Here is a 19,721-nt window from a genome sequence, read left to right on the forward strand (position 1 = left end):
TTGCTTCTCTGATCCTCCTCTCGTTCCGTTTTCTTGATCTGGCGATCGGACTCGCCAAGCCTCTAGCACGATGGACGCTGAGCTCTACGAAAGCGGCGCAAGACCCACACAACTGTCATGGGCGTGCGGGCTCTGCAAGCCTCTTCACTCAGGACCGACGTTGTTAGTCGCTCCGTGAAGGAGCCTTGAGAGAAGGCGCTGGTGCTGATGAGTGGTTGAACTGGCATGGCAGGTCGGCTTCGGAGCGATGGCCCCGCGATGCGGGGTCCTTTGTCCCTCAATGCTCTCTGCGGCGAAACAACGGCCGAGCACGTCTTCAGCCGAGCTCGCGATGGCGCAATGGATCGTTATCGAAACATATAAATGCGTACAGGTCTTAGGCGAGGCGCGGACTCTGCGAGTTTCCAGATCGAACTTGTAGCTGATCGAAATTTCATCCTTCACACTGCGGAGAAAGCCAACAATGTCTCCCGCTCTCACACAATCCGCAGCTCCGAGCACTGCCCACAATCTATCACAAGTCAGCAAAGCGATCTTCCCAGATGGCCACAAAACCTCTGGCCAGCATAATCCGATACCGGAGCTGATTCGGCCATACGAGGAGTTTCTCAAAGAGATTGTTGGCCAAACAGTCTGGAAAGCTGAGGACTACCGCAACAACCCCGAGCGATGGACGCATGGCTTCAGCGAGGAAGAGATTGCAGAACTTGGGAAAGCTGCGGATGAATACATCGCGGCCGGTCATCCACTGACCGGGATGAAGAAAGAGCTATTCCCGCTGCCCAAGCTTGCTCCGTTCTTTGGGACTGTACGGAACGAGATCGTTAATGGCAAGGGATTCATTCTGTTCAAGAATGTGCCTGTGGAAGAATGGGGATTGCACAAGTCGGCGGTAGGGAGGATGCTCCGAGGATAACAAGCATAATCTGACAACTGGCAGGTCGCATATATGGGTCTCGGCGCCTACTTTGGCTATTTCGTCTCCCAGAACGGCAAAGGACATGTACTTGGACACGTCAAGGACCTTGGCGAAGATCCCACGCAGAAAGACAGAGTCCGAATCTATCGCACAAACGCAAAGTAAGCTTTAACAACAAGTATGCGGGCAAGCTCCGTACTGACGAACTTGAAGGCAGTACTTTCACACCGACGGCGCCGATCTGGTCGGTTTGTTATGCATGGCCAAAGCGCTGGAAGGGGGTGAGAGCGACATTGTTAGCACCCACCATGTGTTCAATGTCCTCCAAAAGGAGCGACCGGATGTGGTCAAGACTCTGGTCACACCGAACTGGTATTTCGATCGCAAAGGAGAGGTCAGCGAAGGGCAAGATCAATGGTACAAATCGGCCATTGTGTATCTCGAAAACGATCCTAGCGGCTCTCCTCGAGTGTGGGCCAAGTTCGATCCCAACAACGTGACGTCGTTGGCTCGCTTCAACTCTGGACCCGATGCGAGGATTCCACCGCTCTCAGAAGAGCAGAAGGAGGCGTTGAAAGTTTTTGAGGAGACATGTACACGGCTGTCGCTGCACATGATTTTGGATCCCGGAGACATCCAGCTGTTGGCCAATACACACGTCTTCCATGCGCGGACGGCATACAAAGACTATCCTCCGGGATCGGTTGATGAGAAGGGGCGTGAAAGAGTACGGAGACATTTGATGAGGCTGTGGCTAGCAGTGCCTGAGGACGAGGGTGGGTGGAAGCTGCCATTCCATGATAGTAACGAGAGGAAGAGGGGTGGCATTCAAGTGAATGATACTGCGCCGATATGCCCGATAGACGCTGAGTAGTTGGATGAATGAACAATAGTGGACGCTTCTTTCCTTTCCGAAAGCACAAAGCTTGGCCGAATCCCGCTGCTAGCGTCGGCGCGCGTGCCGATCCGTTCACACTGCACGTGCGTGTGCGCTTTCGCTGTTGTGCCTCCACGCATCGATATCTTTTTTGTCGCTTGCGCAACTGCCGCCGAAAATTGCCTTTGTACATCATCGTCGCCAGACGGCCGCGTCTCAAGCAGCAAAACGGACGGCCTCCACGCGTCACGGCCGCGCATCGAGCGTGCCTCATCGATCCCGGCGAAGCGATATGCACTGAGTGAACAGGTCCAGCGTCCGCTGTCGGCTCATCGCTTCACACCCTTCGTACCTTTCCGCCACCGCGACGCAATGGCTCCAGCCGCCGAACGACGTTCCAGCGACGCCAAATCCGCCCCGAGCGTCCGAAAAGTGACCAGGTCCAGACATGGCTGCGAGACGTGTCGAGCGCGGAAAGTGCGATGCGACGAGCGACCCGGCAGGTGTGAGTTGCCCTTTGTTCTTTCCCTTCCTCGCCTACACTTCTTGGCATCCGCTCTGCATGGTAATCTTCAGCAATCTCTGCACGGGTTTGCGGATCTCCACCACGATGGCGGGTGGGCCAGCAGTGTATTCAGATGCCTAGGCCTGCGGCCTCGCCTCGCGCATCTTCAGCTTCCGCCGACCTTCCGCTTGCCTCGTACTGACATGTCTTCGACAGGCTTCAACTGCGAGCGGCTGGGTCTGATATGTGCTCCTTCTGGCAAAGGCGCCGCCGAGAATGGCTCGTCGACGCAGAACTCACCGCAGCAGCCCGCGCCGGCGGCCGTCGCCGTCAACAATGCCGCTGGTCTGAAGCGAAAGCGGACATATCGCTCGTGCAGCGACTGCCGAGCGTCGAAAACTCGATGCTCAGGCCACAAGCCGGTCTGCGTTCGATGTCGCGACAAGTCGTTGAAGTGCAGGTACGAGGACGAATCCGAACCCGCCTGGAAACAGCGAGTGGCAGCCACAGTTCTGCCCAAAGACCAAGCAACACCCCAATCTGAATCGCTACGGAGCGACAGTGGCCTCACCCCAGAAAGCATCACCAGTCCGGTCAGGAGGCCGGAAGCCACGCCAGCGGGCAGTCTGGGTCTCGGTTCGCCAGTTGTGTCTGTCCACAATGCCACTACCACTCCAGCTGGCGATGATTTGTATTGGCTCGTTGCACCACATCTCCCTGATCGCCACAGGACAAGAGTGCTGGTTGAGCGATACTTTGCCAATGTTCACCATCTTCGTTGCTTTGCATTCCTTCACAAACCATCGTTCTTGCAGAAGCTGGACAACGATGGAGAGAAGATGCAGCAAGGCAATGCGTTGCTGCACATTGTGTGCGCATTAGGAGCGCTGTTTTACGCTGTCGAATACGAGACGTCCCGAAATATCGCCCTGCCCATCAATCCGCTGGACTCTGGAAAGCACTGGGCATTGCATGCCAACAACCTGATTCTTGCACGTCTGAATCGCATTTCGGTCGAGAATTTGATGGCGGCTGTTCTATTGCACGACTACGAAATTCGCATGGGCAATTACTCTAATGCTTTCATGCTGAGCGCAATCACTGCTCGGATGGCACAAGCACTGCAAATAAATTTGGAGCACTCGACAGATGTGCTATGCCGAGAGCCTGGGAATGGCCCCTCAGCTAGCGTCAAGGAGTCTCGCCGCCGGCTCATGTGGGCGTGCTACATCACTGACGCTCTCGTCGGAAGCGGTATTGATCAGCTAACTCTTATCGACGAGGCCGATATCAAAATACAACTACCGTGTAACGAGCGAAATTTCGTGCTGGAGGAGCCCTGCATTACGGAGACTTTGGAAGAAGGTCATATGCTGAAATTCCTTCCACCCGAGCTCCTGCCGACATTTCCACAAGACTGCATGGGAATGACCGCATTCTATCTACGACACATTTCCACGAGACGGAAAGTACTGAAGTACATAAAGCACCTGGATAGCGCCAAACCGCCGTGGTTTCCAGACTCGGAATTCGCTCAGCTCGATGCTGAGTTGCGGCACTGGTACGATAACTTACCCGCAAATCTGCAGTTCACTCCAACAACGCTGTACATTCGGCAAGAGACGTCGCAGGTTGGTGCGCTATGCGCATTACACTACGCATATCATCAGACGATGTGTGATCTCTATCGCATAGGCACACCCAGCCTGTACAAGTTGCGCGCATCGTTCACGTATGGACCCGAGCAGCAAGATTTCCATCGCCATCTTCAGAACACACTTTTTGGGCACGCCAGAAGCCTGGCGACAATAATGGCGGAGGCTTTGCGGCATGGTCCTCATGCCATAGCTGACTCTTGGTTGCCAACTATTCTCTACGACTCCTGCAAAATTATGCTGTTCTACCTAACGCAGATCATTGACCCAAAGCTAGAAAGCAGCAAGGCGCTACTTGCTGAGACAATCCCGCATGTGCAGAACAATGTCAGAGCTTTGAAAATCATGCGCTCCATGTACGCTGCTGCGATGCCACTCTCCAAAGCTGCAGAGACGATGGTGGAGAAGATCGGCATAGAGCTGGACAGCGAATCAAGAAACCCCGATTTCATTCAGGAAGATCCTTACGCCAACAATGACGCTGAAGAGCAAGAGCCTCCTGCTTCAGCCCCAGGCTCTCCGGCGCAGAGTGCGCCTGATTACATCCTGAACCCGCTTTCGATATACCGATTGGCACGCAAATCTATACCGGAGAAGCATGCACCTGAAAGGCAGCCAGCGCCGACATCTGCAGGTGTTCAGAACCTGGCCTCGAGGCCTTTGTCCGCTGGTCAACACTATTCTTTGGTTGGGGCCGACTCACATATAGATCCAGGACTGCGAGCTGGGGGAGCGGCCTCTGACCAGATCAATCTCGAAGAGCTGCAATCACTCTTCTCAAGCGATCCTACTGGATGGACTTGGCAGCCTGCGGAAACCGCTGTGGGATCGAGGACTGAGAGTGGCAGTCTGCCGCCCTGGGAATCGCGAGCTCTCGAAGTGGGACTGGATGCTTGGCTGCCGACCTTTGCATTGGAGCCTTGAGGAAGATTCTAGGACAAATTGTTGTGCAGGCACGTGTTCGGATTCTGGTCACAGTTATATGCATCTAGGGTGCTGGGAGCTGCCAACCGCGGCTCTTGCGTGAAGCTTGGCGCCTGTCCTATCGCAGCTGTTGCCAACATTTAATGCGTGCTCTGCAATAGGGTGCGCAATCATGCCCGCCATTAAGGTTCGGCCTTCCATGGTAATGAGAAGAGTTACCGAAGCTTATAAAGATCTGAGGTCCGATGAACTCCATCTGGTAGAGCTTCTCAGATTTTGAGGCTCTGCGACAGTGATAGGGGCTCCTCTGCAGTTGAGTTGTGGAGACAGATCGAGTATCTGAAAGTGTAGGTAGCTACGTGTCCAATACAGCACACCTATGCTTCGCCACAGCCGAGAAAAGGGTGACCAACCACCTCAGCAAGAAAGGGCTGTCAGTAGATGACTTTTCACGTTCCACTGGCAGTGACAACCTGGATTCTCTGTCACGCTACTGAAGTTTTGCTCATGTTCCAACGAAAATTGCACAGAGGGATATATCTTGCCCGCTCGCCTCCTAGCAGCATCTTTCTTTCTTTCCAATATTCTGTACAACTGATACATCTCGAGAAGAACCTTTTTCGCGTGGTACAGATGCTTCGTCCACCTGACACAACATGTTCAACAACCAATCAGGAATGTCGCCGAAGCAGCGACAGTTCCAGAATCAAGCCAAACACCAGGATGAATGGCGCGGCGAAATGGAAGGGGCTATGGACGCAGGGCCCAGCTGGGGATATCCATATGCCCAACAGTATCGAGACATGGCCCCAGAACACAATCCATTCATGAATCCATTCCCATACCCTTCAGCACACGTACAGCCCCCGGTCCTGCAGTCTCCTTATCGGTATCCCCAGGTTCCACAAGTATCCGACCCTCCGCCACCGTATAATCATGTCCCTCATCTTGGCGTTTGCCCCATCGGGCTCCCGCTATCGAGACTACATCGATCAGGCCCTCCAATTCTACCTAAAAGGACGGATTACACTTGTTGGGTGGGCAACTTACCGCCGAACGCGACTGTGGAAATGCTTCGAGATCACTTTTCCGATGGGGCAAAGGACGACATCGAGAGCATATTCTTGATGATGCGCAACTGCGCCTTTGTCAACTATTCGACTGAGAGCGCATGCCATGCAGCTGTCCAGCGCCTGAATGGAAAGCTCCTGGGAGGCAATCCTCTACTGTGCCGAGTGAAGAAAGAGCAATCGGACGAGGACGAAATGTTCCAGCGACAAGGACATGACCGACAGGATTCCGGGGCTGCAGATGTGCAAGTCAATGCGCTCAGTGACACGGTGAAAGACCTCAAAGTCGATGAACCTGAGGCCTCTGAAAAGCAGGATACAGTCCCGGAAAACTTACCGCGAACGGACAGTGACCCAACTAAAACAACTCCTGAAAAATGGGAGGCACGTTACTTCATCCTGAAAGCGCTGAATACTGAAGATCTTCAAGAAAGCTATCGCACTGGTACTTGGACGACACAACTACACGTTCAAAAGAAGCTTCACAAGGCATTCAAAAACTCTGAATCAGTCTATCTCATCTTCTCCGTGAACAAGAGCGGCACGTACTTCGGCTACGCCAAAATGCTCAGCTCACCAGGCAAAGGTCAGCAAGCAACACGAGAAATATTTGATGGTAACCTCTTCGCAGGATTGCAAGTCTTACAGACACCAGAGACAGAAAGGGTCCCTGCCGGCAAGATCACTTATGATCCTGCTCGAAGCACTAGATTCTGGGAAGCGGTTCGCGACCCCGATAGCGAGACTGAGGGACCTGATGATTTGAGGCCGTTCAGGGTTCAATGGATCACGAATTCTCCTTTACCATTCGATAGAGTTCGAGGCCTCAAGAACCAGTGGAATTTGAACAAAGAGGTCAAGGTGGCGCGAGATGGGACTGAATTGGAGACAACTGCTGGGAGACGTCTCCTTGCGCTGATGAATTCCGTTAGCGTAGATTACTCGGGTGCGCGTCGAATTTATAGCCAGAGTCCCATTTACTACGAAGTCGGCTGAAGAAACTTGAACGTGGCCGTAAGCGCCACTTGGGCTGCATACAAAAGGTCCATTGAATACGCCCGGCAGAATTAATAACCGGCGCCTGGATGTTTACCTCTTGGCCGCTCACGGGAACGGAGTGCTGATCGCTGGCCGATTAATGCCGTTGTTGTCCAGGATGAACGTCGAAGCGGCAAGCCGTTGGCCGTGATGCCCGAAAAGTGCGTATCAATCATGACCGAGCTCAACGAGCCGCTACACCATACTTGATACGATCGACAGCTGATACTGTCAATCTACAGCACAAGGACCGGACACTTTTGCCATCTGTTCTAGTGGGAGAGGACAGATCAATATGGAGTCTACGGACTTCATGGGACAATACTCAGGCAAGTCATTGGAGTGTTTCCTAGTAATGATGGCAACAACTGCTTTACTCGCGACGATGCTTCTGGCGGCAACATTTATAGAATCCGACCATAGAGCAGCACCTCCAGAAATGCGACAAGAGAGTTATGTATACGTCGCAGACGTTCGAACGGTCTCTAATAAGTTTATGTAGGCAATGATTGTCCTCAAGCCCAAGGTGGCAACCGAATTTGGACATGAACGATCCGCGTAAAACCCGCAAAACTGGACAAGACCTACAATCGACACGCAAGCAATTCGAGACATGATACCCATGGATCGAACGATGAGCATGACACGGGAACCAAGGAACCATACGCGGAAACTAGAGAAGTAATTCCCAGACCACTGCAAACACCTAACGGAACCAATTGTCCGTTTTCAGCTGACATTACAGATTTAATCGAAAACATGGAGAGCTGTGCTTTCGCCAGAAGGATGTAACAGAAACAAGCTGCGCCTACGAGCAAACTACAAGCTATGAATCAGCTTGCAAGAGCGCTCGATATATGGTAAGTGGGAGGGCCAGAACAAGGTAAGCTTATTCTTCATTCTAGCAACAGCACTTTCTGCAGTCATTCATGGAACGCTAGGTAGTATTGTCAATTCGAAGCCATCAAAACTCAAATCATGCAATTTTCAGTTTCTTTCACCACATCTCTGCTCGCCTTGAACTTCCGTGATCCGGCAGTCGTGCATTCCAACCAAGGATCCTTGAGCGACGGCGCAGGTCCACAGCATACACGTTCCATGGATCTGTAAAGATGGTTTAGGCCATTGCCCTTTCTCATCAGTCTAAATAAACACCTTCAAAGAATAAGTATGGCTTAGAGTCGTTGCGACGCCGCGGGTCGAAAGTTGCAAATCACTAAATCCTCATTGCCCAGCACTCTCACTACTGCTGGCACCCATCAGCAGCCTGGCCGAGCACAAGTCTCCAAGCCCCGCTCTCATTCCTCCCCAAACAAGCCCCAGTCTTTCACCTGCAGCGACCCAACCACCCTCTCTCTCACCTTCCTCCCCACGTCCAACAGCCCCTCCACCTCTTTCACATCACCACCCTCCCCAACAGCCCCCTCCCTCATAACCGGCAAATTCACACTAACCACAAAATCCGTCTCCACCCTCTCCAACCTCACCAAAATCACAAACACCACAACCCCTCCTTTCGGCTCATTCGCTCTCCCTCTCATTTTCTCCCCAGCCGGAACCCTCGCCACAAGGCTCAAACATTTCGTCCCCGGCATCTTGCCCAGCCCAAACTCCGACGCAGTTTCCAGAACCGTAGAAGCCGCTGCATCGGGTTCCGAATCAATAATATCGGAGAGATGGAATTTCAACGCTTCGACGTCATCGTTAGACGCATTCTCAACTCGTTCGAGAATATCGAAAACCATGGAGGAGAAGCCTTCAGTGTGTAAAAAGACTTCTTGGGTATCGGGGACTTGGCGAATTTGGCTGTAAGTTTTCCTGTGTTAGTGTGATGCGTCTGTTGGAATGAATAGCATGTCGGACGCATTTTCTGGCAGAAGATAGAAGGACTAAGGATATGCTTACCTGACGTCTTCCCACCCAATTGGTATTTCCGCTGTGATGGCTCCGCCGAACAGATCGACTGGCTTGAAGCTGAGTTGGCCAGCGGCAGAGGTCATTGCGTGCGGTCTTGTTTTGTGGCCTTTTTTATGGCCCTGTTTTGTGGCCTTGTTCGGTCTCGTTGGCAAGCAATGGCTGCTTTGGACTGAGGTAGGGTTCTCAGCTTTTCTTTTTCTTTTTGCACAAATCTTTGACTTCCGAACTTGCACAGCTGCTCTTGTGATGTTAGGCCAGGAATTGTGATCCGAACTTCTGCAGACGAAGTTTGTTTTGAGTGTTGAGTTGGATCTTGCACGATAATTCTTGGGCAAGGTGACGCACTCTTATGCAGCTTGCACAGCGTCAGGCAACGTCAGGCATCAAACAACTTCTGCCTCCCTGTTGCCTAGGACATGAAAGACTGTGATATACAGCAAAGAGAACACGCCAGACGAGTGGATGAAAAAAGTTTGATAGTGTTACATTTGTTCATTTTCATTGCGTCGTCACACACAGCTACGAAAGCCATGAGGTGAAGTCGGGGATTAGTCAGCGGCTGCGGGCCTTCAAGGCGAAGGAGGCACCACTGCAGCCAGTTCGTTGTTGTGGCCTGGCGCAACCTCAATAATGAGCCATGCAGTCAGCCTCTGCAGCGTGTACATAATACGACATATGTCGCACATCTCATCGATCTCCTGCTGGGAACTGCCTCTAACGATCCGCCGTGCGAGGTGAAAGCGAGTACAGCCATGGCTGGTAGACCTCGTCTGCTGCTTCTGACATGCGTTACACGCCATGCACAGATAGACACTGTTGGGCGGAATGGTCGTGATCTAGCCCCACACGTCTTGTCCCACACCCTCGATCCAGTTGCCCAGCCTCTCGACTCCGCTATCCCACTCTTTCAGCCTCGACCGCATGCCCTCGATGCCCGTCTTGTCCAACACCTTTGGCTGTACCCATGTGATGCGTGCCACCTCTGCCACCTGGTCGATGCTGCCGCGCAGCAAGCCCAAGCTCAATGCCTTCATGATGAGATGCTCAATCTCGTTGGGCTGTACCTTCGTCTCTTGACTGATGGTTGCGAATGTCATGCTGCGGTCTTGCGGGGGTCGTGAGAAGACAAGCTGGGTAAGAGCGGCGAGCGAGATCTTTTGGTAGAGGAATTGCTGATGTTGCTTGAGGAGTGCGTTCGCATCGATGTGCTGTTGGAGGATGTTGTATGCGTGGAGGTCGCCACGGTTGAAAGCAAAGAGCAGGTCACGCAGCCATGAGTGCGGCGTCTTGCTCAAGCTGTCGAGAATGGGGTGGAGAAGCAGTTCTCCGAAATTGTAGATGGTCTCGCTGACGAGGGCAGCGATAGAAAGATCGTAGGCGATGCGTTGTCGCTCGCGCTCGGTCACGTCCTCCAGCTTGACGCAAGCCAAGTAGAGCAGAGCAGTTCGGTAGTATTTGGCGAACTCGTGCTGGTGTTGATGGTAGGTGGCGCTCACCCAGTAGAAGTTGGCGTGCACTTCGGTCTCGACGGAGTCAAAGGTGTCCAGGACAGACTCGCACTTGTCTAAGTCCTTACGGGCTTCAGCAATTTGCTTCAGGCTGAGCCGTGTGTTGGCGACTGCTGTGAGAGCGTAGACGTGCGCATCTTGTGAGGCCGGCTTATCGACACGCTTCGCGAGAGCGGAGAGGAAGTTTAGACGTTGCTCATCATCTGCAACCCAAGTCAGTCCCATGTTCCCATTTCCTTCATCGCTCTCTTGCTGTACCTTGATACTGGTTGGCCGTGCTCAGTCCTATGCGCACCAGCTTCAGTTGGTTGATCTTATCAGCGAACTTGGTGACGAAGTGCTCGAAGATGGGTATCCGTGAAGGCTTGCTGTCGGCTTCGTTGTAGTATGTGACGAGGATGTCGGTCAACTCGTGCCACAGCTTGCGCTCCCAATAATCCTCGAAGCTCAAGAAGTAGTGCTGCAAATCGTCGGGAGCATTGTCACGCGCCTGCTGCAGAAAGTCGACGATCTTCTCGTTGTCTGTCGCCATCGTGGTTGTCCCGCCGTGCCGCTGTCCTGATCGTTTGGCGCCTGCTCCCGGACAATTCCAATTCTATTGCTGATGCCTCCTCGCTGTAGTCGAGTGAGAGCCGTTCGTTTGCCAGATAGAAAAAGAGTGGTGACGCCGCGTAATTGTTGATTGACGATGGAGCTGTGATGGCAGCAGCTGTCGGGCATACGTGATGCTCCGGCAGAGCCTCATTTCTTGGCATCGATGAGCGAGCGACAGAGCTCCTTCCAATCACAACCTCCGCAACTCAGCAACGCCAGCAGCGACCTCACGCTCACGCCCCGACACCACCGCCGCCGGCCCATGGAGTAGTCTCCTCCTCCGCCACCCTTCCACCGAACACACCTCTCCGCTCTCTGGCCATGGCGGGCCTTCCCACCAACGCAATGGCTCTGCAACGCCAACTCTGCCGCCCGACTGCATCCTCCCTCACCACCAAACTCACAAAGTCCGCCATTGCGCCAACACAATGTCGAAGGAACCTGCAGGATATTGTCATCACACGTACTGGCAAGCCAATCATCAGGCTACCGGGTGGACGAAGCTCCCTCGGCGGCCATACCGCCACCGTCTTCGGCGCAACGGGCTTCCTGGGCAGATATATCGTGAATCGGCTGGCGAAGAATGGAAACACAGTAGTGGTTCCCTTCCGTGAGGAAATGGCAAAGCGACATCTCAAAGTCACGGGCGATTTGGGCAGAGTGGTTTTCATTGAATATGACCTGCGCAACAAGGCCTCCATTGACGAGGCCGTGCGACACTCGGATATCGTGATCAACATGGTCGGTCGCGACTACCCAACGAAGAACTTTGACCTCGCAGACGTTCACGAGGAAGGCACTCGCCGAATCGCAAACGCAGTGGCCAAGTACGACATCGACCGCTTCATTCACGTCTCATCCCACTCGGTCTCGCCCAACTCACCCTCAGAGTTCTACCGCACGAAATGGAACAGTGAGCAGATTGCACGCGAGATCTTCCCCGAAACCACCATTGTCCGACCGGCTCCCGCGTTTGGCTTTGAGGATCGCCTGTTGCATCGCTTGGCCAAGGCTACCAACATTCTCACTGCCAACAACATGGAAGAAACCTTCCGACCTGTGCACTCCATTGACATTGGCCGTGCCCTGGAAGTCATGTGTGAGGACGACAGCACTGCTGGTCAGACATACGAGCTGTATGGACCAAAAGAGTATACAATGAAGGAAGTGTCAGAGCTTGTGGACCGTGAAATGATCAAGAAGCGAAGACACATCAACTTGCCCAAGGCTTTCCTCAAGCCTTTCTTCGGCACACTCAACAAGCTTCTCTGGTGGCCTGTTGGAAGCACTGACGAAGTCGAGCGCGAGTTCTTGGACCAAGTCATCGACAAGAATGCCAAGACATTCAAGGACTTAGGCATTGAACCTGGTGACATTGCCAACTTCACTTACCAATATCTGGTGCGTTCCTCTTCTCACTTTCACATTCGCGCTGTACTGACTTGATTGCAGCAACACTACCGAAGCTCATCATACTATGACTTGCCACCAATGACGGAGAAGGAGAAGCGCGAGGAAAAGAAATATGTACACGTTCTTGATGATCAATAGTGGTTGCACGGGTGGTTTGGTATGGACCATTAGACTCGTCTGGGCTCTATCTCTGAGACAGACGCTGTATATATGATATTATCGAGCGAGAGAAAGATTTTATTTGTCGCAGTCACCAACCTCTTCCGGTACGTCGATTTCGACAAGTGAAAGACTGAATTTACTGGACGAAACTACCGTGCTGGCGTGAGTATCCGAGAACTTGTTGCGGAGGGTCTGGCCATCCGACACAGCAGCCTACGAGGGCGGCTGCGAGGCAGTCCCGGTCATTCCGGGTTCTCAAATGACGTGCCCGAGTCGAATGCAACAAACGACCAACGATCGACTTCAGCGTGGTTCTAGCTCACCTGGTCGGCCTTCAGAATGTTGTTGAGAACTGGAGGAGCTCCACTTAGGGCCATCCTCTCCTTGTGACTTGGAAAAAGCTTAGAAATGCCCAGAGTGAAGAGTAAGAGCCCAGCCGCCTTTTGAAGGCCATCACCGTGGATCACACGCCAGTCGCTAAACAAGGAATCAGATCCACTGCGAACGAGCAGAGCAGAACGCGTAATAGAAGAGGCCTCAAAACGCGCGGATTCCGTGGTCTTCTTATGATTGATTCGAAACATCGGGCCCGAGATCCACCCGATGCCTCACAAGCGTAAAAGTGTTCTATTCTTCTGCAAGATGCTATCTTGCATCGTCATTCCGCGACGATACGGTCCCGGTTGCCCCGGAAAACGTGCACTGCTCGTATATGCGGGCCACGGAACCTTTTGGTGCCCGATACTATGCTAAGTATTAATTGTAGTGGACGCCTAGCCTCTGTTCGCGTGGCAGTCTAGCACGAGGGATCGAGTTTGCATTTTACTTCTGTTCTAGACTTTCATATTTCACGGTTCCTGTTTGCAGTACAGCGCGATCGACAGCTTTAGCCGCGGACTGTTCGTACCATTCTGCATTATCGAGGTTCGTCCCGTGACTGTAAACAAAAGTGCACAGGGCTAATTGCCGACAGTATCGAACTCAAGGTCTACAAGCTGCAAATCAAGCCCTCTCTTGAGAAGTCTAACATGTCACGAGCCTCGTTTCCAGAGGCGTATATTGGCTGCAATGCCACCATCACGGACAAGAAACTCTGCACATTGGAGACATGCTGTTTGGCACAGTCGTCTTTCCTCTATATACCAGACTATGCCGGGAATCTCTTCTACACCATCTTCTTCGCGGTCTTTGTCCTCCCACAGTTGGTTTTGGGGTTCAAATACAAAACATGGACCTACATGATCGCCGTCATTTTAGGGCTCGGGGTGGAGGTTGCAGGATATGTGGGCAGGCTGGAGTTGAACGACAACCCTTTCAATAACGATGCGTTCCTGGTGTACGAGACATCCCTTCATCGATACGCGACCGAGCATCGCTGACCTCTCGAACAGATACCTCATCATGCTCACCATCGCTCCCGTCTTTCTCACAGCAGCAATCTACGTCTGCCTCTCCCGCATCATCATCTTATACGGCGAACATTTGTCTCCAATCAAAGCACGCACCGTCGCAATTTCCTTCATGTGCTCGGACTTCATAGCTCTCGTCCTTCAAGCAGCTGGAGGCGCTATAGCCGAGACGGCAGATGATGGATCGGACGAACAGCAAACAGGGACGGATATCATGATAGCAGGCCTCCTACTCCAAGCCATCTCGCTCTGCGTCTTCGCAGCGGCATGGGCATTCTTCCAACTTCGGGTCCTCAAAGGCCCGACAGATCAGAGACCGGACCGGGTTGCAACGCGATCACGCACATTGTTCAAGGCTTTCCAATGTGGACTGCTACTATCGACCGTGCTCATTATCATTCGGTCGATTTACAGAGTGATAGAGCTTTGGGGCGGGTTCAGTGGCGAATTATGGAACGACGAAGTCGATTTCATGGTGCTTGATGGGGCGATGATTAGCTTGTCTGTTGTGATCATGACAGCCTTGCACCCGGGGCCCGCGTTTAGAGAGCAGTGGGTCGAGTCGAGTTGGTCGAATAAGAAGAAGCCAGATGAGAATGAAATCGAGCTTTCGCAGAGAGCTGGGACTTCCGTTGCAAGTGGAAAATCATTCGAGGATGAGGATGACGAGAGCCGTAGAGAATGATATGACCGGAGACGGACGCACAACGTAACGACCCGACCAAAGCGGTCGGGGATTCGAGAATGATGCTGGGGAGCGACGAGGCAGTCCAGGCAATACTTGCCTGCAGCCTCGACCGATGGGTTCATGGAACAACGACTAATATACACGATAGACTAGAATGAGGAATGAACTCCGAGGCTATGGAACTTTGTTCGACGAGCTATACGGCACATCCGCTTTCTTCCACGAGCCTCGGCGTTCTGCAGTATTAAGTACACATCTAGACCTTCTTCGGGTCACTACTGACGCCAGCTTCGACCAGCTTCGCGTCAACCTTCTTCCTCCACTCCTGCAGCTTCCCCATGAATCCGCTGTGTTCTCCTGTCTTGTTCGGCTCATGATCCCATTCCTCCTCATGGTGCCTGATAAAGCCATCCTTGTCCAACAGCAATGTCACTTTGCTATTCAATGTCTTCTCGGGTGTCTTGTCCCCTTTGAAGACGTAGTGTTGTGTTAAGTCTAACACGATCACCGATCCACCACTTTCGGGCCCGGCGACAGAAGTTGTTGGAATGCCGTCCGAGTTGTTAATCGGCGCGATGGAAGAAGTTGGGCTCGGAAGGAGTTCACATTTTTGGGTCGTCGAAGAGGAGAAGAGTTTCGGCATGCCGTTGAATTGTGACATAATGCTTTCTTTGCCTTTGGCAATCGAAACTGGGTCGTGGAAAACTGCTGTGGGATGGTAGTGGGTGTACGATTCGTCTGCAGGGCATGTTAGTCGCCATGATATGAGGGCGGAGATTGGCGTAGCCCTACTCACCAGTCAGGTTGATTTGATACAGCGAGAGGACTTCATTGATGATTGTCTGCTCCGAGGCGCTGGGCTGGCGGCCCGTGATGGTTGTGGAGGTCATGGTTTTCGCCGGTACAGATGTAGATGATGGGAGGGAAGAAGATGTGCTCGTTGTCGAGATTTGTGGTCTTGGGAACTGAGGGCATACTTCAGATTTGATAACATGAACCTACACGACCTGGTTGGCGTCACGGGTCGGTTATGATGCACATATGACCGCTGCATCCAGTTTCTTGCATGATGGTGCAGATCGGTCGTGTGAGAGACTTGGTGGGCCATGCTCGCACATTCCACTGGCCTACAGTGTGCACTGAAATTCGATGTTAGTTGTCAGCGGAGCTAAGTATCGCCAATATGTCTATGGCAGTGCTCGGACAGTCGTGATCTTGCCACAACCAGATCCAGACAAAGCTCTTCATCTTGGCACTGAGATATCATATGTCAAAAAAGCTGCCGCGGCATGTTCGTATAGATAGAAAAAGTCGATGAGATACGCCATGTGCACATGTTGCGGAACAGGTAGTGGACATCTCGAAAAGGGAGGAGTAGATACGATGTTGTAAGGCATGATCCTTTCTGGCGGGAAATATATTATTCCGCTACGCCAAGCATTGTCAGATGCACTCCGCGTGCAAGTTCTACCGAGGCACTTAAGCTTCAGTCTAGTTTGCTGTCGATCCCCTTCGTATTGACTACGAAGCACGCTCTTCGACCTATTGAAGACGACCTGAAGTTCGCATACCTCGCTCTCCAGCTTTCCTCCGGATCCCAGAAAGTATGTCACCCACATTCTGCAAGCGAAGGAAGGAACGCTCAGTCCGACCTCAACGAACGTCCCTATCATGAGGACGATCATCTGGACTATCAGCTGAAGAGCACCAAATGGGTCTCGGCTACGGCCAGGAACACTGTCCGGGATGCGGGACATCCTTGCAACCGTACGAGCAGAGGCATACGACTCGTGAGCACGAGGACAAATGCATGCAGGAACGTTTCCTAGACTTCCTCCGCAATATTGGTACCTGAGCCGGAGTACTTGCGGATTTGGGAAAGTAATGGAATCTGTACGATGTATAAAGATGCATAGACATTGTCTATAACCCAGCATAGCTTTGGACTCACCTTGCTATTGCAGTGCAGAGTCGAGTTCTGCTGTTCTTCATGATGCTCTCATTCGGAAAGAAATGGCTTCATGTCTTTGCGCTGCTGGCATTGACCTTCGTTCTGGCTACTGGCCATCCTCAGAAGAGAGCAATCATTCCTGCGATTGATCCCTTCTACAAGCCGCCTGCTGGAATCGACTCTGCAGCTCCAGGAGAGATTCTACGCACTCGCCGTATTATTCCTGCGACATTTGGCCTCATTCCAACACTGGGAGTCGAAGCACATCAATTGCTGTACCGAACAACAGCAGTCGATGGTGAGTGATGACAACCTCTCGAAACTGAACATGACACTCATAACAACATGCAGGCTCTGCTATTGCCGCAGTCACGACTGTCTTCAGACCGCTCATAGCCAAGGCGGACCGGTTCGTGTCTTTTCACACAGCCTACGATGCTGCTGCAACAATCTGCAATCCCAGCTACACTTACCAACTTGGCGCAATTCCGTTCAATTTGATCACCAGTGTCGAATACTTGCTCTTGCAAGCTTTCCTCGCATCGGGCTACATCGTCTCCAGCCCGGACTACGAAGGACCAGACGCAGCATTCAGCGCAGGGCGGCTCTCTGGCACAGCTGTTTTGGACAGCATGCGAGCTGTGAAGAACTTCCGCACCACACTGCGCTTGTCGACTTCCACTCCAAAGATCGTCGGATATGGCTACTCCGGAGGTTCCATTGCTTCCGGTTGGGCTGCTCAACTTAACCCCACTTACGCTCCAGATGTGACAGTCTCAGGCTGGGCAGCAGGCGGTATTGTGGCGAACCTGACAGGCACTGCAGTCTTCATCGACAACACCTTGTTCAGCGGTTTCCTCCCTGTCGCTTTCGCAGGCTTGAACAAACCCACCTCGTACGCCGCACGGCTTGACCCTGTCATCGACCGAATCATCACACCAGCTGGCCAAGCTCAGCTCGACTCAGTAAACCAAAACTGCGCCACTCAGCTATTCACTTTTGCCGAGCAGTCCGTCCTGAGTACCAATTTCCAATCCCTCGGTGACCAGGTCCTCTACCAAGAAGATATCGCATCTGTCCTCGCTCAACAGACCATGGGCCAAAGCAACACCGAGAAACCTATCGCGCCAGTCTACGTCTTCCATGCCTCCAACGACGAAATCATCCCGTACGCTAACGCCACTACACTCGTCAATTCCTGGTGTTCGAAAGGCGTATCCGTCGACTATGTCACCTATGCGGCCGGCGGTCACGCCACAACGGAGATCGTTGGCTTTGTGGGCGCGTTCCAATTCCTCGAGAAAGCCTTTGCTGGCACCTTGGGATCTGGTTGCACGACTTCGACGAAGCTGGATGAAACCTTGAACCCTTTGGCCCTCGGACTGAACTTGGAGCCGATTTTGGTTCGACTGATTGATGCTCTGGCGGCGCTGGGTAGAGGAGACGCCAATCTTAGGCAAGATTTGAGAGTTTTGGACACAAAGATTGAGACGTGAGGCGTGCTGATTGATCATGGTACAAGTGTTTGGCTGAGTTCGCTGACATAACGACGTAAGAGCCAAAAAGTGCAGATGTAGATCACCTAAGTTCTTGCAAAGATAGGAGTTCAACATCGAAGGGTCGGAATTGTTCGCCACACTTCTTTGTGATTATCACTTATCACTTGATACTGTCCTCCCTATGTACAGCCCTGCTTTTTGCCATCTTCATCTCATCACTTCCCTCGGCAACGAATCCAGCATTGCTGCTCAACCCCAACGATGACTGAAGCAACCTAGTGGCAGTAGTGCTCGTACTTGTACTTGTCATCTGCACACTCCTTCTTCTGCTTCTGCCACTCCTTGTACTCATCATCGCACTCCTCCTTCTGGTGTTGCCACTTCTTGTAGTCCTTCTTGCCTGTAGGTAGATCCGATCAGTTTCTGAACATTTCAAGGTATGGGAGATAGAGGTCGACTTACATTGGTCATCCTTATCCTTGCAAGCCTTCTCCTCCTTGTAACACTTGCTCTTGTGCTGGTGACCCCACTTCTTCTTGCAAGACTGTGAAATATTAGACTTTGAAGTCACATACGGGGTTGATGTCGGATTACTTACATCCCAGTTGGTCTTGTTGTAGCTGTTGTCCTTCTCGCATTGATCATAGCCGTGCTTGTAGTGGTCCTCCTCTGTATGTCATGTCAGAGATAAAATTGCACTGGACAAATTAAACTTTACTCACCCTTCTTGCACTCCTTGTACTCGTGCTCCTCCTCGTACTCCTCCTTCTGGCACTTCTCCCACTTGCTCTTGTAGTGGGAGCACTTGTTCCAGGTGCGCTCGACAAGGTCGACGGAGGCATCGGCCTCTGGGGCTGGAGCGGCGATGACACCGACGGCCAGGGTGGCCATAGCGATGATGGAGAACTTCATGATGAAGGATGTGATTTGGGGGTTGAGCTGTGCTGGGGAGCTGTGGAAGTGATGATGATAGAATGAATGAGGATATCAGTATGGAAAGTTGTTACTCTTTATACACCGTGCTGCTCCTACAATCATCGTCGATGGCCATGCTGCATCAGAGCATCGATCCTCATCCCGCAGTAACGACTCCAGTCTCGAGATCATGACAAGACGCCAGAGATCTTGCTTGTTTGCATCGTCTTCGCAATTCATCCTTCTTGCCGTCCGACCGCTGCGTCGGCCATGCAATGGCGGGAGCCCGTCGCCTTGTCTACCACTCCTCAAGAGCGCGAGTGGTCCAGTAGGAATGAGCGCGAGAGACAAGAGCCCGCGGATAAGGCTTAGTCGGCTTGCTCGATGAGATGCAGACGGCAGGATGCAGCCATATCGTGCGTGAAGAAGGAAAGGAAATGAGAAAAAAGAGCTGCTGATCGTCTTGGCAGCCTCTTTGACTAGCTACCAAAGCAGCCACACGTGGTTACAGATCGGCCGTATCGGGATGTATTGGGCTTGATATGGAAGTGAGCCAAGAGTAGCATGACTGGACTGACTTCCATGGCACAGCTAGCTGTTCTTGCATGGAGCATGGGGAACAATCCGCTCTTCTTGGTCGCTCGTACTCGGGCCACATCGTTTCATGCCGCAGTTCG

At 52.4% G+C, this 19,721-nt stretch overlaps 10 protein-coding genes across 10 annotated transcripts; 6 read left to right on the forward strand and 4 right to left on the reverse strand.

The window, feature by feature from the left end:
• Window positions 1-463: 463 nt before the first annotated feature.
• CKM354_001074100 (uncharacterized protein) lies at window positions 464-1,793 on the forward strand (the record flags this gene model as incomplete). Its single annotated transcript, XM_044806208.1, has 3 exons — window positions 464-892; window positions 941-1,080; window positions 1,133-1,793. 3 exons carry the CDS (start codon window positions 464-466, stop codon window positions 1,791-1,793), a joined length of 1,230 nt encoding a protein of 409 aa, XP_044662143.1.
• A 375-nt stretch (window positions 1,794-2,168) lies between these two features.
• CKM354_001074200 (uncharacterized protein) lies at window positions 2,169-4,880 on the forward strand (the record flags this gene model as incomplete). Its single annotated transcript, XM_044806209.1, has 2 exons — window positions 2,169-2,301; window positions 2,518-4,880. The coding sequence occupies 2 exons, from the start codon at window positions 2,169-2,171 to the stop codon at window positions 4,878-4,880; spliced, it is 2,496 nt and encodes an 831-aa protein (XP_044662144.1).
• Window positions 4,881-5,536: 656 nt separating this feature from the next.
• Window positions 5,537-6,946, forward strand: CKM354_001074300 (uncharacterized protein; the record flags this gene model as incomplete). The annotated part of the gene is made up of 1 exon (XM_044806210.1): window positions 5,537-6,946. The coding sequence occupies one exon, from the start codon at window positions 5,537-5,539 to the stop codon at window positions 6,944-6,946; it is 1,410 nt and encodes a 469-aa protein (XP_044662145.1).
• A 1,340-nt stretch (window positions 6,947-8,286) lies between these two features.
• CKM354_001074400 (Ran GTPase-binding protein MOG1) lies at window positions 8,287-8,988 on the reverse strand (the record flags this gene model as incomplete). The annotated part of the gene is made up of 2 exons (XM_044806211.1): window positions 8,287-8,794; window positions 8,894-8,988. 2 exons carry the CDS (start codon window positions 8,986-8,988, stop codon window positions 8,287-8,289), a joined length of 603 nt encoding a protein of 200 aa, XP_044662146.1.
• Window positions 8,989-9,741: 753 nt separating this feature from the next.
• Window positions 9,742-10,945, reverse strand: CKM354_001074500 (proteasome regulatory particle lid subunit RPN9; the record flags this gene model as incomplete). Its single annotated transcript, XM_044806212.1, has 2 exons — window positions 9,742-10,616; window positions 10,672-10,945. The coding sequence occupies 2 exons, from the start codon at window positions 10,943-10,945 to the stop codon at window positions 9,742-9,744; spliced, it is 1,149 nt and encodes a 382-aa protein (XP_044662147.1).
• A 383-nt stretch (window positions 10,946-11,328) lies between these two features.
• CKM354_001074600 (uncharacterized protein) lies at window positions 11,329-12,558 on the forward strand (the record flags this gene model as incomplete). Its single annotated transcript, XM_044806213.1, has 2 exons — window positions 11,329-12,408; window positions 12,460-12,558. 2 exons carry the CDS (start codon window positions 11,329-11,331, stop codon window positions 12,556-12,558), a joined length of 1,179 nt encoding a protein of 392 aa, XP_044662148.1.
• A 1,052-nt stretch (window positions 12,559-13,610) lies between these two features.
• Window positions 13,611-14,676, forward strand: CKM354_001074700 (uncharacterized protein; the record flags this gene model as incomplete). The annotated part of the gene is made up of 2 exons (XM_044806214.1): window positions 13,611-13,918; window positions 13,974-14,676. 2 exons carry the CDS (start codon window positions 13,611-13,613, stop codon window positions 14,674-14,676), a joined length of 1,011 nt encoding a protein of 336 aa, XP_044662149.1.
• A 259-nt stretch (window positions 14,677-14,935) lies between these two features.
• Window positions 14,936-15,569, reverse strand: CKM354_001074800 (uncharacterized protein; the record flags this gene model as incomplete). The annotated part of the gene is made up of 2 exons (XM_044806215.1): window positions 14,936-15,417; window positions 15,476-15,569. 2 exons carry the CDS (start codon window positions 15,567-15,569, stop codon window positions 14,936-14,938), a joined length of 576 nt encoding a protein of 191 aa, XP_044662150.1.
• Window positions 15,570-16,669: 1,100 nt separating this feature from the next.
• Window positions 16,670-18,126, forward strand: CKM354_001074900 (uncharacterized protein; the record flags this gene model as incomplete). Its single annotated transcript, XM_044806216.1, has 2 exons — window positions 16,670-16,928; window positions 16,982-18,126. The coding sequence occupies 2 exons, from the start codon at window positions 16,670-16,672 to the stop codon at window positions 18,124-18,126; spliced, it is 1,404 nt and encodes a 467-aa protein (XP_044662151.1).
• A 278-nt stretch (window positions 18,127-18,404) lies between these two features.
• Window positions 18,405-19,041, reverse strand: CKM354_001075000 (uncharacterized protein; the record flags this gene model as incomplete). The annotated part of the gene is made up of 4 exons (XM_044806217.1): window positions 18,405-18,529; window positions 18,592-18,673; window positions 18,728-18,798; window positions 18,852-19,041. The coding sequence occupies 4 exons, from the start codon at window positions 19,039-19,041 to the stop codon at window positions 18,405-18,407; spliced, it is 468 nt and encodes a 155-aa protein (XP_044662152.1).
• Window positions 19,042-19,721: the final 680 nt, after the last annotated feature.

The sequence above is a fragment of the Cercospora kikuchii genome (genome assembly GCF_019650295.1).
Source record: "Cercospora kikuchii DNA, contig_00007, whole genome shotgun sequence".
Lineage (NCBI taxonomy): Eukaryota > Fungi > Ascomycota > Dothideomycetes > Mycosphaerellales > Mycosphaerellaceae > Cercospora > Cercospora kikuchii.